Below are 18459 nucleotides of genomic sequence, written 5' to 3'. Positions count from 1 at the left end.
CCAGAATCTCCTGGGCAGAGTCCCCGAGGTGATTTTTCTCTCCTGCCAAGGAGAGATTCCCTCTCAAGGGCCCACTGACTCTCACCTGAACCACGGCATGCCGACTTCTACTCCGGCTCTTCTATTTAATCCTAAAAGGGCCCTGAGGAGAGGAGAGGAAGATGTCGGATTTGAATTTTAAACTAAAATAGGAACTGAGGAGTGCAACAGGCAGGATTGCGTGTGTGTGTGTCTTGTGGTATTTGTTAAGCATTTACTACATGCCAGGCACCGTACTAAGTGCTGGGATAGATACAAGCTTATCGGGTTGGACACAGTATCTGTCCCACACGGGGCTCACATCCTCATTTTACAGATGAGGTAACTGAGGCACAGAGAAGTTAGGTGACACACAGCAGACAAATGGTGGAGCTGGGAATAGAACCCAGGTCCTTCTGACTCCCAGGCCCGTGCTCTATCTACTAGGCCACACCGCTTCTCTGTGGTGACCTAAAATACGCCTCACATCAAAATTGACTCTACCTCCTTTGTCTGGCACCCAGCACAGCGAAGGCATGTGTCATACTGAAATGCCCACGACAAGAGGGTATGTGGAGAGATTTAATGGACAAGGACAATCACGGAGTTCCATTCACTCCCTTAGCACCCTTGTTAGGAGGAAGGAACAGGAGGACAAATATCTCTATTGCAGCCCCTTTCATACCGATCATTCAACAAAATCGCCAATAAATTATGGTAATAAGACAGTGTACATATAGGCTTATATACATAGGTATCAGCTGGGCTGGAGGCCCCTTCCCGGTCGTGAGAGAGCAGTTCGGTGCCGGGCTCCGCTCCCACCTCCCCCGCCCCCCCACTCCTTCCCACAGCCCGGGGCGGCTCATCGCATCATGGGGACGACGTAGTTGGCAGGGAAGAGGCCCAGCCGGCTGTGGAGGAGCCCCGTCCACCACGAGGGGTCGGAGCTGTCCAGGACCTCCACCACGTCTCCGCTGCGGAACCCCAGCTCGTCGTCCTCCACCGCCTCGAAGTCGTACAGGGCGCAGACCCATCGCACTCGCTGTCGGGGAGAAGAGACAGAAGGGCCCGGCTGAGATTTGGGGCGGGACGCCGGAACCGAAAATGGAATCTGCAGCAAAGGGGACATGAAACCATCGCATGATAACAGGACGGCCTCATGGAGGATGCCCCCTGTCCCCCTTCCTCTCCACCTCACCCCACCACGAGACAAGAATGCCATTCTCGAGGGCGACTCCATCTCCCCCACCCCCAACCCAAGGAGTAGCACTTGAGGCATAAGGTCTCCTGGGAAAAGAGGACAGGTGAGGTTCTTCAGCAGCAGAATGAGCCAGGTGAAATCCCAACTCCAGAACACTTCTCCCTGCATCATTTTGTTAGGATATTTGCTTTTTTAACACCTTCATAAATGATTTAAAGAGGAGTCTGCTGTGAAAGTAACCCATCCGCAGGTGATTCCAAGCTCTTCTGGTGGTGAAATATCTCACGGGTAGGGACAAAAGGTAGGAAGCTGAAGGAATGGGTGGAAAAATGGCAAGTGGTTTCAGTGTGAGCAAGTTCAAGGTACAAGCACTTGGGAAAATCGTCCCAGTGATGGCTATACGATGGGATCAAAGCAACGAGTCCTGACTCAGGAGAGTGATCTCTGAGTCACTGTTGCCGTCCGATGTGTGGCCACAGGCAAAAAGACTAAGCAAATGCCCGGCGTCTTCATAAAGTGGATTGGAAATAAATGTGAATACTTTCTCCACTCTGTTAACCCATGGTGTGCCCTCAGATGGAATACTGTGTGCATTTCTGGTTGCCTCATCCCAGGAAAAGCATAATGGAGTTGAAGGAGATTCACAGATGGGCGTCTAACTCGCCCCTCCCTTAACCCTTTTTATGTACATATCTTTAAATTATGTATTAAAGTTATTTATTTATAATAATAATGTTGGTATTTGTTAAGCGCTTACTATGTGCAGAGCACTGTTCTAAGCGCTGGGGTAGACATAGGGGAATCAGGTTGTCCCACATGGGGCTCACAGTCTTAATCCCCATTTTACAGATGAGGGAACTGAGGCACAGAGAAGTTAAGTGACTTGCCCACAGTCACACAGCCGACAAGTGGCAGAGCTGGGATTCGAACTCATGAGTCCTGACTCCAAAGCCCATGCTCTTTCCACTGAGCCACGCTGCTTCTCTTCATGCCTGTCTCCCCCTCTGGACTGTGAACATGCTGTGGGTGGGGAACACATCTGCCAATTCCGTCCTATTGTACTCCTCCAGAGTGCTCTGCACATAATAAGTGCTCAGTAATTACTATTGATGATGATGATGATACACTAAAATAATCAGGGGGATGGAGAGGCTTACCAATGAAAACACCCTGAAAAGATAGAACCCTTCAGGCAGGCTGAGAGGAATCAGGACTGAAATTTACAGATCATAAGGTTGTAAACTCCTAAGGGCAGGAATTAGGTCTGCTTACTCTATTGTCCTCTCCTAAGTGCTTAGTTTAGTATTCTGCACACTGTATCAATCAGTCGTAAACTGTCAAGCGCTTACTGTGTGCAGAGCACTGTACTAAGCGGTTGGGAGGAGTACAGTACGACAGAGTTGGCTGACACAATCCCTGTCCACAACAGTAAGCGCTCAATAAATATTTTGGGTGGATTAAAAAGATAAAGTCAATACCTATGCCTGAAGGAAATGTCCATTCCTCAAGTCCCCTTATCTATGAGTGAGGGGAGACCCACTGTAGCATGCAGATAATAGGGTCCAATAGACAAAAGGAAGGATCTTTTCCCAACGTAGGTGGATAACCTACCAGATTTGTGACACTTTGGTTGTGGGGACCAAAAATATCAGCCGCGTCAAGAGCGGTCTGCATAAATTCCCGGACTGGTGGCCCATAGTGGGTTGCTAGAGGCAAAGCTAGAGATGCAGAGGGAGAACGTGTGGGATGTTAGATCAGTCAATCAATGGTATTTATTGAGCACTTACTATGTGCAGAGCACCTTACTAGGTGCCTGGGAGGGTACCATACAGCACATTCCCTACCCATAATGGCTGACTTCCTAAATATTAGGATGGATGCCAAGGAGGGCCACCATCACTCCCTGGGCACTGTGGAAGACCGAATAGAGCAGGCCGGTTGGATCGTCTGCCTGCCCCAGTGATGGCACTGCTTATGTTCCCGGCATCACAATATTTGAAAATCCTAGCAGTGTGATCGATCGGGTGCTTCCCTAATTGGCTTGTGATGGGTAGACAGACCACATCCTGGCAGTGAAAATGGCGGAGATCCCACCGGCAGCAACAGAGCGATGCCATGCAAGCGGGGACGGGCCCGGGAAAGGTAGCGCTGCAGGCCGGATAGGAAAAAAGCTGGTCACCTACCCCAGTCACCTGCTGGGTTACCGGGTCTGTGTGTCTGCGATGCATGAGGGCCGCGTTGCCTTCACCACCCGCCGTCGGGCCTCGCTGCCCATCGTTCATATCCAGGCTGCCTCCGCGCCGATCCTAGGAAGCAGGAGATAAGAGTGGGATGGTGAGTGCGTCGTAGCGCCTTCCCCTACGGTGCTCGGCAGTGCCTAGTGTGGGGCTCAGTGTATTGGGCACTGGAGAAACATTGCATAATAATGAGGAGAGTGGTATTTGCCAAGCGCTTAGTAGTTAAGCACCGTGCTAAGCTCCGAGGTAGATACAAGACAACTAGGTGGGTTAACAGTCTCAGTCCTACGTGAGGCTCACACTCTAAGAGGGAGGGAGATGCTTGATGGAGACATTAGTCCAGGCCCACAGATCCGGTCAGTCAGTCAATTCTATTTACTGAGCTCTACCTGTGTGCAGAGCACTGTACTAACCTCTTGGGAGAGTCCAGTATAACAATATTTTATAGCAGGAGGTGATTTGAGAGCGGGAAGTGGCCCCTTTCCTCAGTGTGTCAGTTCTGATGGATGCATTAAAGAGTACGAACAGGGGATGGATTCATACTCCAAAGCGGCATTTGGGTGGGGGGTTCCCTGGGTAAAATGTAACCATGAGAAGCAGCATGGTCTAGTGGTAAGAGCCCGGGCCTGGGAGTCAAAGGACCTGGATTCTAATCCTGATGAGGAAAGAGCAGGGGCTTGACAGTCAGAGGTCATGGGTTCTAATCTCGGCTCTGCCCCTTGTCTGCTTTGTGATTTTGTGCAAGTCACTTAACTTCTCTGTGCCTCAGTTACCTCATCTGTAAAATGGGGATTAAGACTGTGAGCCCCACATGGGACAATCTGATAACCTTGCATCTATCCCAGCACTTAGAACAGTGCTCGGCACATAGTAAGCACTTAACAGATACCATCATTATTATTATCATCTGCTGTGCGACCTGGGACGGGGTCACAACTTCTCTATGACTCAGCTATAAAATGGGGATTCAATCCTACTCCCTCCTTCTTATACTGTGAGCCCCATGTGGGACAGGGACTATGTCCCACCCCATTAACTGGTAGTTACCCCAGGGCTTAGATCAGTGCTTGGTACATAGTAAGGGCTTAACGAGTATCATAATTATTATTATTACTATTATTCTTGTGGCAGTGACCAAGTGAGCCGACTGTGACGAAGGCATATGCTTACATCCCAGATTTGCCCTCCCCCGGCCAACTGGGTTCTCCCCGAGGCACCTGCTGGAAAGGGTGGTATGGCTGATAACGCTGCTGAGGTTGCTGGGCCTGCTGGGCTCGTTGATATTGGTGGGCCTGCTGATGCTGAGACGCGGTTGGAGGGGGTGGATGGAGATCTGACATCTTCCTGTTCATAGGCACCCGGATTTCTTCTCCACAAGCTCCGCCGAGACCCAGGCCCTCCTGGGCTCTTCGGTCCAGGCTTCCGCCCCTCCGCTCCTGGAAGGAGAGCAGTGAGAAACCATCACCGTCCATCCCGCCAGGCCCCTTCCTCTTGGGCCTTCTTGGGTCCAAAGCTTCCAGCCTTTGTCTTCTTTCTCATAGGTGGTTACGAGTAGGGAGACTGTCTGTTAATTCTATTGACTGACTGACTCCTCAATCAGTCGTATTTATTGAGTGCTTAATGGGTGCAGAATCTGTTAGTCAATCGTACTTACTGAGCGCTTACTGTGTTCACAGCACTGTACTAAGCGCTTGGGAGAACACAGTATAACAGAAGCATTCCCTGCCTGCAACGAGCTGACGGTCCAGTACTCTCCCAAGTTTGTACTTTCCCAAGCGCTTAGAGCAGTGTTCTGTCCATAGTAAGTGCTCAAAAAATACCACTGATTGATTTCTCTCCAGTCTCCTCTAGGCAGCTGATAAGGGAAAGGCCTTAGTTTTAGGCCCTACATTAAAAAGGGGGCATCCATATTCACTGTCTACCTAGATAGTCTTCTATTCTGGAAATTCACAAGGGGCTTTTTGCCACAGGGTTTCCCCTCTTACAGATCGAGAGTCATTCATTTACTTCATTTCTACAGAGCACAGATGACCTTATTGGTTTATTTGTCTTCTTACAGCGCAAACAGATGACACAGTGTCTTTATCTGGTGTCCCCTGTCCTCACCACTTCCACACGCCCAACCCCTCACTAGCTCCCGCTATTGACTTTGCTGTATTGAAACCCATTTTTATACCTTGGTTACCTACAAACACAGTACCTGGGTAGGGATGAGTGGCATTTACTGAGTGCTTACTGTGTGCAGAGCACTGTACTAAGCCCTTGGGAGGAGGACAACGCAATCAGTAGACACGATACTAGCCCATACGAGCTTATAACCGATGAATGGGGTCAGACCAATGGAGTGTTACCCCTGTTTATGGGTGGGAAAAGTTGCCATCGTTGAAACTGTCAGTTCTAGATACACATCCTGGTAATTTGATGCATTAGTCCGCTTTCTGACGAAGAAAATCCTCTAACCTTTGTAACCTTTTGTTTTCCTTCCTGGGCTTGTGTGAGCTTTATGGGTGACACTCCCTGATTCTTTTTGTGCCCTCTCTACTTTCTCAGGCTTGGTTCCAATGAGCGGTGGGTTGGGCAGACTTTTCTTACGTCCTTCCACCTGCTGACCTCTGGCTTCTGAAACCCCGCTCCCTCCCCTAGGCTTTCTCCCTTGCCAACCCGGGGCCCTCTGAAGGTAGTTCTCAGGTCCAAATTACCAAAAGAAATGAAGAGTCCATAGTCCAAATGGAGAGGCTGGATTACAAACCATTCTAGAGGGCCAGACAAAATGGATTCAGTCTCTTGTTCCTCAGCTCTCGCTGCCCTATTTCTGGACCTCACTCGGATCTGCCAAGCCCCCTCCGTTTTCAACTTTCTTGGCTACCTGAATGTTAGACTGTAAGCTTGTTATGGGCAGGGAAAATGTCTACTAATTCTCTGCACATAGTAAGCACTCAATAAATGCATTGATTGATCGATTGGGCATCCAAACGGAGGCCAGATAGTAAACGCTGTCTGTTCACGCTGTGCCTCTGTAACGGGGAAAAACTAACTTGCTGAGCCGACGGGTCCGACAGACTCGTTTCCTTAGCGTTCCACCCTAATTCAAACCGATTCGGACCTCGCGGAGCCGCGCCCCAGAGTATGGTAAGAAATGTGCTAGAGGTTGGCACCTACCTGATCTTCTCGGGTTCCATCCCTCAGAAAGATCTGTTTCTGCCTGGAGATGGAAGAGGTCTTGTAGAACTCCACCAATCGATTTAGGGACTGGAACTTTTCTGTCCACAGGAAATAGTGACCCTTGGCATCCCTCATGACCTTGAAGTGCTGAACGTCATCCTCATGCCTGGGGAACGTGGCATACCGCAGAGCAGACTGCCGATCAGTCAATCGAACGATCGATGGTATTTACTGAGCACTTATGTAAAGCACTGTACTAAACTTTTCATTCATTCAATTGTATTTATGAAGTGCTTACTGCGTAAAGAGCACTGTACTAAATGCTTAGAATACAAGATAACCCAGTTGGTAGACACATTCCCTGCCCACAAAGAGCTTACAGTCTAATGCCCATTAAACACTAATAATGATGCCAGCAGCCTTGAGCACTCTTCTCCTCCAGAGATTCCTGAGGTCTTTTGATCACTAAATTACTTACCCATCACTGAAGTGCAGCTGCCTCTGGGGTAGGATGAGGCAGCCAGGCTGCACCAGTGAAACTGTAACAGCAGGTCTGTAGGAGGGGCTGTCCAGAAGGCCGCAAAATTGTATGGGGGAATTTTGCATAAGCAGAAAGCTGGAATCTGTCCCTTGAGAGGCTCACAATTTCTTTATCTATATTATTTCATCATTCCTATTGTCTGTCACCAAACCCTACCACACTACTGGAGAAGTAGCATGACATAGTGGACAGAACAGGGTTCTGGGATCCAGAAGGCCGTGGGTTCTAATCCCGGCTCCACCACTTGTCTGCTGCGTGACCTTGGGTAAGTCACTTCACTTCTCAGTGCCTCAGTTACCTCATCTGGAAAATAGAGAATGAGACTGTGAGCCCCATGGGGGACAGGGACTATGTCCAACCTGATTTACTTGTACCCACCCCAGTTCTTAGTACGGTGTCTGGCACCCAGTAAATGCTTAACAAATACCACAGTTATTATTATTATTATGACTACTGCACCTTATTTTTAGATGGTGAGTCTCTGGAGGGCTAGGAACCATGTTTGTTTTTTCCCGGCCACTTTGACCAGTGCTCTGAACACAGAAAGTGATAAATACTATTAATCAGTAAATCGATCCATCAATCATACTGATTGAGTGCTTACTGTATGCAGAACACTGTACTAAGCTCTTGGGAGAGGGCAGTATAACAGAGTCGATAGATACATTCCCTGTCCACAACAAGCTTACAGTCTAGCGGGCTGTTTACTTATCAGGCTGGGTCCCTACATTCCTCCAAAACTTGACTAATACACAACAGAATCGGTAGACGTGTTCCCTGCCCACAATGAGTTTACAGTCTAGAGGGTTGTTTACTTATTAGTCACTCCAGCTGGGTCTCTCCAGTAAGACAACCAGTGGAGATATGCTGGAGGCAATAAATAATGGTATTTATTGAGTGCTTACTGTGTGCAGAGCATTATATTAAGCACTTGGGAGAGTACAATATAACAGTATAAAAGATACATTTCTCACCCACAACAAGCTTACAGTTTAAAGGGTCAGGATCAGTATCTGATCTGCTTATCTTGTATCTACTCTAGTGTTTAGAACAGTGCTTGGCACACAGCACTGTACTATGCTGTTTTAGCATTTTAACGAAAACCGCAATTATTATAGTGATGAAACCAGGGACAAAGAATAGCCTGGGGAGTCTTGATTACCAATCTAATCTGATCCCAATCACGTTCTGCTGACTGTACACTTATTTCAGATGAGTGAAGGTGGTCGTAACCGCTCTTAAATGGATACTTTTTCCATTGGAAAAGGTCAGCCGGCATCGATGGCTCCCTGGATAGCCGTCTCACTAGAGCGAGAGCGAGAATAGAAAGGGCGCTGAGAAGCGACTACTCTTTTGAAGACCAAGAATGGTCCTTCTGGAATGGGCTTTTGATGTTCTCGTATGGAAAGGTGGTACTGTTCTCCCCATCGCCAAACCTCGTCTCTCTAGCCAAAGCAAATGAAGAAGAGGAGGTAACGGTGAGTTTGGGAGTGTCCACCTGACCAACTCAGATACTTCAGATAGCCACGAAGACAGTCTTAAATTCAGTGGGCCACTGGATAACCTTCCACTTTGCTGTCTCTGCAAAGAAACATTCAAACATTCATATTCACCCTTTTATTCCAGGACCTCATGGACTTAGCGAGTACATATTCTGCTTCACAACATCCATGTGCGGAGGAGGAAAAATTATGCCCATGATAATAACATTATTCATCTATTGCCTTTCATCTCAGGATTCAGAAGGGCCCAGCTTTGACCCCTACATTATCTCCACATTTCTAGATTAAGATTGGGGTGATATTTGGGTTACTGATGCAAGCAGTGGCAAAGTGTCCTGCCCAGTGCCAAACATCAAAACAAGCAGAAATGTTCTCCAGGTCTCTTGGCTCTTAAGCTTTTAATTTTGAATGTTTTACCAATGGGAAATAAAAGCAAGCATGATTCTCTCCTTTTTTGAAGGGTGAGAACACCCAGCTCTGTGGGATTGCTTGGGTCGAGGTGTTTGCAAACTCACACAAATTACCCATGGATTCTAGCTTCTGACACCAATAGGCCTCACTTTTCAACAAGTATGCAGCTCCATCCTCCAAAAATGGGAGAATCAACATCAACTAGTATCTGTCTAGATAAGAACCGCCTCCACAATAACTAAAAATGGAAACTGCGGTAGTAGAATGGGCCGATGGTTTGGTACTTGAATTGACAGCGAAAGTGGGGAAGTAAAGACAGATTTCCAGATTCAGTGGCCAATCTAGGAAAATTAAAAAGATATACTCTCGCTGATGTCCCCAAATACAACTTAGGCAGTCTGTAAAAGGGCAGGCCCATTATTGTCCTCACATTATTGCTTTTGTAGCAGATTTGCAGATGAACCTACATAGATCTCATCCATCTTGCCGACTGCAACTCCCTCCCCCTTCTTATGCGGCAGACCATCATTCAAAGTCTTATTAAAATCACATGTTCTCCAAGAGGTCTTCCCCGACTAAGCCTTCCTTTCCCCTACTCCCTGTGGCCTAGAGAAACAGCACGGCTTAGTGGAAAGAGCACCGGTCTGGGAGTCAGAAGGACCGGGGTTCTAAACCGGGCTCCGCCACTTGTCTGCTGTGGGACCTTGGGCTAGTCACTTCACTTCTCTGGGCCTCAGTTACCTCATCTGTAAAAATGGAGATTAAGACTGTTAGCCCCTTGTGGGACAGGGACTGTGCCCAACCCAATTTGCTCATGTCCACCCCCAGTACTTAGTACAGTGCCTGATATATAGTAAATGCTTAACAGATATTATTATTATTAATGTCCTCCTTGCACTTGGATTTGAACACTTTAAACACTTGATATTCACCTTCGCTGAACTCCACAGCTCCGACATCAGATCCGTAAATGTTTGTCTCCCCCTCTGGACTGTAAGCTTCTTGTGGGCAGGGAACACATCTATCAACTCTATTATATTGTACTTTCCCAATCACTCAGTACAGTGCTCTGCCCTCAGTAAGCACTCAGTAAATACGATTGGTTGATGAAACTGTCGATGATGTTTTTTCCTGTACTTGGGACTGCAAAGGAAGGCAGACTGTCTCTATCTGTTGCCGACTTGTTCATCCCAAGCGCTTAGTACAGTGCTCTGCACATAGTAAGCGCTCAATAAATACTATTGAATGAATGAATGAACATTACCCACAGTTTCGGCCCCACTGCCACCCGTAAAAAATCATCTTTTGGTAAGAAATCATGACAACTGCCTACAGAACCTGTCACTCTTTGCAGATATTTCCCTTTTCTATGGCACACTAACTTTAAACTGAGTCATTTCATCTTTCATTGTTACTCACTGGTCTCTCTTGCTGTTACTTCTCAGCACTTCAAAACCATGACTCTTCCTTCCAATTGTACTTCTGGGGGCACCTGAAGAAGTTCTTCAGTCCAGCTTAGATTTCGCTGTCCCTTTAATTTTACCATCCCACGGGTTTGAGGGAACCAATCAACGATCAATCGATGATATTAGTTAAGTGCTTACTGTATGCAGGACACTGCGTTAAGCACTCGGGAGCGAAAAATACAATACAGTTGGTAGACCCGTTCTCCTGCTCATAAGAAGTTAACAGTCTACAAGAAAGACGCACGTTCAAGAAACAGGTAGAGAAATCAGGAAGCAGAGACAAGAGATAGAAGACCCCCTCTGCTCTCCTGCCGCTTACACTCACCCAGTCGCGCTCTCAGGAATACTCACAGACAGTCACATACTTACGCATCCTGCACCAGGATGAGAGAATATAAGTGAAACTACATAATAATAATTATGATATGTGTTAAGCGCTTATTATGTGCCAGGCACTGTTCTAAACATGGGGGTGGATACAAGCAAATCGGACTGGGCACAGTCCTTGTCCCATGTGGGGCTCCCAGGCTTAATCCCCATTTTGCAGATGAGGTGACCGAGGTCCAGGGAAGTGAAATGACTTGCCCAAGGTCACTCAGCAGAAAAGTGGCAGAGCCAGGATTAGAATCCATGACTTTTTGACTCCCAGGCCTGTGCTCAATCCACTACATCATGCTGCTTCACATCTGGGTACTACTGTCAATGCGCCGTCATGGCTGACCAAACTTTCTGATTCACAGCCTGAAGGAGCAGAAGGAAGCAGAACATCTGGATAGCCCAAGGTGAGGAGGGTGAGGGCCTCTCCAAACTGTAATTTCACCTACTTCTCCTGCTGTTTCACACCACTTCAGATAGGATATCTGTATGTATATAGTTTTTGTGAAAATGTGTGTCCAGGTCTGATTGTGCCCGAGTTTCAGTGACTGTATTGATTGGCAAAAGAATGAGAAGCAACATGGCCTAATGGATAGAGCACGGGCCTGGGAGTCAGAAGGACTTGGGTTCTAATGCTGGCTCCACTACTTGTCTGCTGTGTGACCTTGGGCATGTCACTTCACTTCTCTGTCCTCAGTTACATCACCTGTAGAATGGGGATTAAGACTGTGAGCCTCATGTGGGACAGGGACTGTGTCCAACTTGATTTGCTTGTATCTACCCCACCACTTAATAGAGAGACTGGTACAGAAACAGCACTGAATAAATACCACTAAAAAATGAGTGTGCACAGTGGTGGAGATTCCTAGTGAACAGTGGGAAGGGAAGGCTGGTGAAAGGCTCCTTCTCAACTCTGATAAGCTCCTCAGCAGCCAAGAGGAACCAGCTTCCAGTTGAAGGTATCTGTCTGTAATTGGCTTTCTGTATTTGCCGATTCAACTGATGGGCTGAATCCCTAGCCCTGCACCCCCATCCCACCCACTGTTAGAGCCTCTTCTGTGATTTTCCTATACTCCCGCAACCTCCACCATGGGCTGCCCTCCACCCCCGACTTATCCCCTTCCCTCCCTTCAGGTGAGTCAAGCCGGTCAATCACACTGCCTGGGCTGGAGGGTATCAGAGCATTTGGACATGGTGACATTTCCAATTTTACACATTGACAAAGAGCAAGTGCTTTGGAGTCTTCTTATTAGTCCACTGTTTCCCACAACCAGTCAGCTCCATCATGTCTGGATACCTCAGAAAGAGCTGAAATCTCGGCCCCCCTGAAAACCGAAGGGTCAAACTTCAAGGTAAGAAAATGACAGCTATTCAGAGCCACAGGGAAAACTTGGCTATCCTAAGTCCACTGCACAGCATCCTGCGCCCCTACTGACATGATAATCCTGTCATCTCTTGGTTTCTTTCAAGAGGTGCCCAGGAAAGGCAGGAAAACAGGTGAAATCAAGGCAAGAGCAACTGAGCAAGGTATTAGTTGGTTACCTCACGGAGATGGAGAAGTCACCAGGGGAGCTCTGACTGGCTCGGATGATGAAGGAGCCAACTTCCTTTCCCATGAGTAAGCTTTCTGCTTCATGACGGGAGATTCCCTCGTGGAACCAGCTGTTTGGTGGGATAAAGTAAACGGACAAAATTGAGAAATGGTAGCGATGGGAGGTGGGGGAGGAAAAGATGAGGAGAAAATGAAAGAACTAAAAGGAAAGAAACAGGAAGAGGCAGGGAAGGGGGCATGGGGAAAGAGAGAGAGAAAACAAGATTTGAGGATTAGCATTCTTTGCAGTGTGACCTAGTGGATAGAGCATGGGCCTGGGTGTCAGAAGGACCTGGGTTTTAATCCTGCCTCTGCCACTTGTCTGCTGGTTGCCCCGGGGTAAATCAGTTCACTTCTCTGTGCCTCCGTTACCTCATCCGTAAAATGGGGATTAGGACTGGGAGCCCTATGTGGGACAGGGACCGTGTCCAACCCAATAATCTTCTATCTACCCCAGCGCTTATACAGCGCTTGGAATATAGTAAGAGCTTAACGAACACCACAGTTATTATCATCATTAAAAATCCAATCCTTTGACATGCCCTTTTGGGAAGCAAAGTCAAAATTCAACTTGATCCCCCCTCCCTTCCTGCCTCACCCTGATAAAAAGACCTTCCCAGCCCTGGAGGACCTGATTCATGGAACTGCGTGGCTGCACAAAAACAACGAGTGAGTCATTTTCGAAAGCGGTGAGGACTGAAAGGGTAAAAAGAGAGAGACGGCTAGGTGAGAGCTGCGCATTAGAAGCGGTTTGCAGGCGCTCTGCACCAGATTGGGGGAAAAAATAAAAATGCAGGATCCAGTGTCCGAACGGGCAGGGGGCGATTAGGCCACGAGGCAGAGGAATCCAAAGCTTCACCCTTCGACTCCTTAGAGGCATCGTCCCCGGCCAACTAGAGAAAAATCGTCCGAGCCGGGAGAGCGTTTAGTATAGTGCTCTGCGCTCAATAAAGTCGATCGAATGAATGAATGAAAAGGGACTCGCTTTACGTCGCTCGACCTGCAGGGGGCGCACGCGGTCCGCTCTTCTCATTCATTCATTCAATCGTATTTATTGAGCGCCTACTGGGTGCAGAACACTGTACTAAGCGCTTCATTCATTCAATCGTATTTATTGAGCGATTACTGTGTGCAGAGCACTGTACTAAGCGCTTGGAATGGACAATCTGGCAACAGATAGAGACAGTCCCTGCCCGCAGTGTGGCTCAGTGGAAAGAGCCTGGGCTTGGGAGTCAGAGGTCATGGGTTCGAATTCCGGCTCTGCCACTTGTCAGCTGTGTACCTGTGGGCAAGTCACTTAACTTCTCTGTGCCTCAGTTCGCTCATCTGTAAAATGGGGATTAACTGTGAGCCTCACGTGGGACCACCTGATTACCCTGTATCTCCCCCAGCGCTTAGAACAGTGCTCTGCACATAAGTGCTTAACGAATACGAACATTATTATAGAAATAATAAAGATGGTATTTGTGTCGGTTAAGGAGCCCCAGGCTCTTAAAACACATCGTCTGGGCAAAATAAGGAGTCATCGAGGATGTCACGCGGGTGGCCTTTGAGAAGGGAACAGTGTGAGGCCGAGGGGGAGGGGAGCCAGCTGCCAGGGAAGAAAACTTTCTACCGATTTCTGAGAGGTTTGGAAGGGGATTGTTTTCTTTCTAATGGGATTTGTTAAGCGCTTACCGTGAGGCAGGGCACTATAGTAAGAGCTGGGGTAGATACACGCTAATAATTATCACGGTATTTGTTAAGCGCTTACTGTGTGCCGAGCACTGTCCTGAGCACATGATGGGAACGAGCTAGCAGCGTAATAACTGTGGTATTTCTTAAGCGCTTGGATAGATACGATCAGATCAGATACAGATCCTGTCCCACATGAGGCTCACAGTCTGGGGGGTGGAGGGGAGTGGATGAGCCTTTAATCCTTGTTTTATAGATGAGGAAGCTGAAGCACAAAGAAGCTAAGTGACTTGGCCAAGGTCTGACAGCAGGCAAGTGGCAGAGTCAGGATTAGATTTTATATGTCTACTGACTCAGGTTGGACGCAGTCCCTGTCCCACATGGGGCTCACAGTCTTAATCCCCAATTTATAGATGAGGGAACTGAAGCACAGAGAAGTGGCCGTGGAGATAATGGTTACCGATCTCAAGTGATTTGCACTGTATGCTGTATATTATAATGGGCTTCCAAATGAGCAACCTTGAGGCACTTTTCAGATGGCTCCCCAAAATTCCACTCCCTGAACTGCCAGGGACCTGGATTGCAAATCTATACCCAATCACAAATCCCCAGGAAGGGCAGCCTGATTACCTTGTATCTAGTCCAGCATTTAGAACAGTGCTTGGCACAGAGTAAGCACTTAACAAGTATTATTATTATTATTATGATTGTTACTACCACAAGGGCTCTTGGCCTGGTGCTGGGTGAACTGTGGATGTTGTGGAAACTGTTACCCAAGGCTGGGGCTGGGAGTTGGAGGTCAATTTCCACACCCCTCTGATCCCCTCTTATAGCCCCCCCTCCTGAAATGGGTCTGATGACTTCAGCTGAGATCCCGTTGGGTACTAGGGGAACCCTAGGCTGTATCACTAAATTTTGATCGCTATCCTCAGCTCTTCCTCCTGGGAAATGCTCAGAATCACCTCCCACAATGGTAAGCGTGCTGCTGGACATCTGTCACAAAGAAGGAGGCCCGTGGCAGACTGAGAGGAGGAGTTTTGAGCAGCTTCTGCCTGGCCAGGAGACAGCCTTCCGGGTAACCGGCCCAGCGGAATGCTCACCTATCTGCTGTCCCATTCCAACGCTCCAGAGGGAAAGGAAGAGTGGAGAGGATGGGAAGGTGGATGAGCAGTTCTGTGCACTTAAAGTCTTGGCTTGGCTACAAACAGGTACACAGTGAGACATGCAGAATTATGCTTCTCTCTTACTGGATGGAATGGATAGCAAATCATGCCCAAATCAAGATATTACTTATCCCCCTTATCCCCTCCCCACCACCCTCCACCTTCTGAGGGAAATTTCCCTTCCTTTCCCCTTTGGTTTCTCCATCTTTACCATTGCAAGACATAGACAGTCTTCTCTGGGGCTATTTGGAAATCTACATAATTCTCCTCAGTACGCAGCAGTGCCATTTGGAGGAATAAATGACATTCACAGATGTGTGGGGAGGTGGGAAGGGAGTGACACAGGGCAAGAGGGAGAGAATTAGAAGAGTTTGGGCTAGAAGGAATCAGGGGTCGCATTGATGGGAAGAGTACGAGTTCGGAAGTTGGGAGATCTGGCCTCTAGTTTCAGTTCTGCCACTGGCTTGCTGTGTGACTTTAGGCAAATCACTTTACCCCTCTGTGCCTCAATTTCCTCATCTGTAAAACAAGGATAATACCTGCCTCCCCCTACCTTACAGAGATGCTACGAGAATAAAATATGACATGTTTATGGTGTTTATTAAGTGCTAACTATGCGCCAGGCACCGTACTAAGATCTGGGGTGGATGCAAGCTAATCAGGTTGCAAACAGTCCATGTCCCACATGAGATGCAAAGTCTTAATCTCCATTTTACAGCTGAGGTAACTGAAGCGGAGAAAAGTTACATGACTTGACCAAGGTCACACAGCAGACAAGTGGTGGAGCCAGGATTGGAACCCAGATTCTTCTGACTGCTAGGCCCAGGCTCTACCCACTAGACCACACTGCTTCTCTGTGAAAGGGCTGTCATATTTAGAAGGGCTGTCATATTTAGAAATCCTATACAAATCAAAAGTATGATTACAATTATGCATCTTGCAGGGCCAAACTGGGAATATTTCCAAATCCACTCAGCTCTCTAATGAGGGAGTTACATTCCTGACAATTCCGCATTAAGGAAGACTCGCGTTTTAGAAAACGTGCACACAAGCATTTCATTTGACGTCACATCTAGTTCGAGCCAGAGGGTTGCACGTGGTTGGGAAACTTGCCCCCAGATTCCCTAAGAGTGTAGTGAATACACACATTTCGGAAGAACTAAGTATCCTGTCAACCCCAGCGGCCATTTCCAACAGAATATGTGGACCAACTGAGACTCCAAGGGCCCCCAAAGTGAAGTCTTGTGGTACTTACCCAGGGATGTGGATGTCTATGAAGTTCTTGGGGACATAACCTTCGTGACTCTTCAGCTCAGCTTTGAACCACTCTTCTTGAGAGCTTAGAATCTGCACAGAAGAAAGTGCATGACTAAGGACTCATAAGCAAGACCCACTAAAGCCAGAGAGAAATGTTGAAAAAACATTAGCTAAAAGATGTAAGTTGGGAGACAAGAGTTGGCTTTCATGCCTGTCGGAGTCTACTCTCTCTGCTTCCCTCCTGGCCAGCTGGGTGCAGATAGGCTGATGAGGAAAGCTGGTAAGATTGAGGGATTGCTACTAATTAGATTGATCTCTGATCTTAAAGAGATATTTTGCCAACAGAAGTTTGTCCTGCAACTTTGTCCTGATGTTTCACCATGATGGAACAATGCAGCTCTAACTCAATTAAAATGGCAGAGAAATTCTCTAAAGATTGCAGGGTATGTGTGTGTGTGCTTGTGTGTGTGTGTGTGTACAGCATGTGTTGACTTTGAGTTTAATGTTGAATTTAACAAGGAAATGAAAATGTGTCGTACATTTGAAATCCCCGGAGATTGCGAAAATAAAATCCTGCATTGTGTTGAATGTTGATTGTTTATGTGCTTTAGTATGTTTCTGGCAGTGCCTGTCTGGTGGCAAACGTAACAGCAGATTGAAAAAAAATTATTCAGGATATCTGTCTGCATCTTTAACGGCACGAACGCTATCTGACTCGTTAGCCATTTAGCAGGAGGATAATTTGATACCAGTGTTTTCGCGTGGAAGGGCTGGAAGGTATTAGGCCGAGTTTTTACGGACAGCGTATTTTTTCCAGCGAATGCCATCTTCATAGGTCCCGCCTCTTGCATAGTCAGAGAATCTGCCCCACTGCTCAGCACTGCCCCACAAGCACGATTATAATAATAATTGTGGTATTTGTTCAGCACTTACTATGTGCTAGGCACTTTACTAAGCGCTGAGGTGGATCAAGCCAATTGGGTTGGGCACAGTCCCTGTCCCACAAGGGGCTCACAGTGTCAATTCCCATTTTACAGATGAGGGAACTGAGGCACAGAGAAGTGAAGCGACTTGCCCAGGGTCACACAGCAGACAGGTGGCGGAGCGGGGATTAGAACCCATGACCTTCTGACTCCCAGGCCCGTGTTCTATTCACTCCGCCATGCTGCTTCTCTGTGCCAAGCGATGCCTTTGCGACGCTGCGATGCCAAGGCCAACGTGGATTCCCACGGCTACCTCGGGGTGGCAGGACAAAGGCTGGAAGGGCAGAAAAACCGGAAACGGAGGGGCTGACATGAGGATTTCTGGGGCCAGTGATTCGGGACTTCTAAACTGCTGCTGAATGGTGCCATCCCTGCTATCATTAAGTTGGGGCTTCACATTTGGTTTGTCCCCTGCAGAGTCGGGTCAAAAGTAGATTCCTATAAAAAAAATTATCTTCATAAAATATCTATAACTACTGTGGGATGGCACCAGGGGGCAGATTGGGGGTTCTGGGAGCAGTGGGTGGAAAAGCATATGGAAATTGTTAACCCAGGAAGTCGTGCGGGTAGAGAATACCAATAGAGTTAAGAAGGATCCTTCCTGTCTCGCAAGCCCATAACCTTGGCGTTATCCTTGACTCCTCTCTGTCATTCAACCTGCATATTCAATCCGTCACCAAATCCTGTCGGTCCCACCTTCACAACACTGCTAAAATCCACCCTTTCCTTTCCATCCATACTGTTACCACGTTAAACTCGTCTGGATTATTGCATCAATCTCCTTGCTGACCAGCCAGCCTCCTGCCTCTCCCCACCACAGTCCATACGTCACTCTGCTGCCCGGATCATTTTTCAATAGAAACGTGCTGGACGCTTCA

The 18459-nt window shown here is 47.7% G+C and overlaps 1 protein-coding gene across 10 annotated transcripts in view; it reads right to left on the bottom strand.

Moving 5' to 3' along the window:
- Positions 1-587: 587 nt before the first annotated feature.
- The window catches only part of GRAP2 (GRB2 related adaptor protein 2), a 105835-nt gene continuing 87963 nt past the window's right edge, over positions 588-18459 (bottom strand). For 9 of the 10 annotated variants that reach the window (XM_029079175.2, XM_029079176.1, XM_029079177.1 and 6 more), the window contains 6 exons: positions 16597-16688; positions 12456-12575; positions 6616-6784; positions 4674-4892; positions 3403-3525; positions 588-1129 (listed from right to left, as the gene is read on the bottom strand). In XM_029079175.2, the coding sequence (XP_028935008.1) occupies positions 881-1129; positions 3403-3525; positions 4674-4892; positions 6616-6784; positions 12456-12575; positions 16597-16688 (972 nt within the window). In that variant the 3' untranslated portion in view covers positions 588-880. The remainder of the gene's footprint in view (positions 1130-3402; positions 3526-4673; positions 4893-6615; positions 6785-12455; positions 12576-16596; positions 16689-18459) is intronic. The other variant, XM_029079183.1, reaches the window with a different exon arrangement.

The sequence above is a fragment of the Ornithorhynchus anatinus genome, chromosome 14 (genome assembly GCF_004115215.2).
Source record: "Ornithorhynchus anatinus isolate Pmale09 chromosome 14, mOrnAna1.pri.v4, whole genome shotgun sequence".
NCBI lineage: Eukaryota > Metazoa > Chordata > Mammalia > Monotremata > Ornithorhynchidae > Ornithorhynchus > Ornithorhynchus anatinus.
Note: the sequence above shows the minus strand (reverse complement) of the source record. Positions and strands in the feature narration are given on the sequence as shown.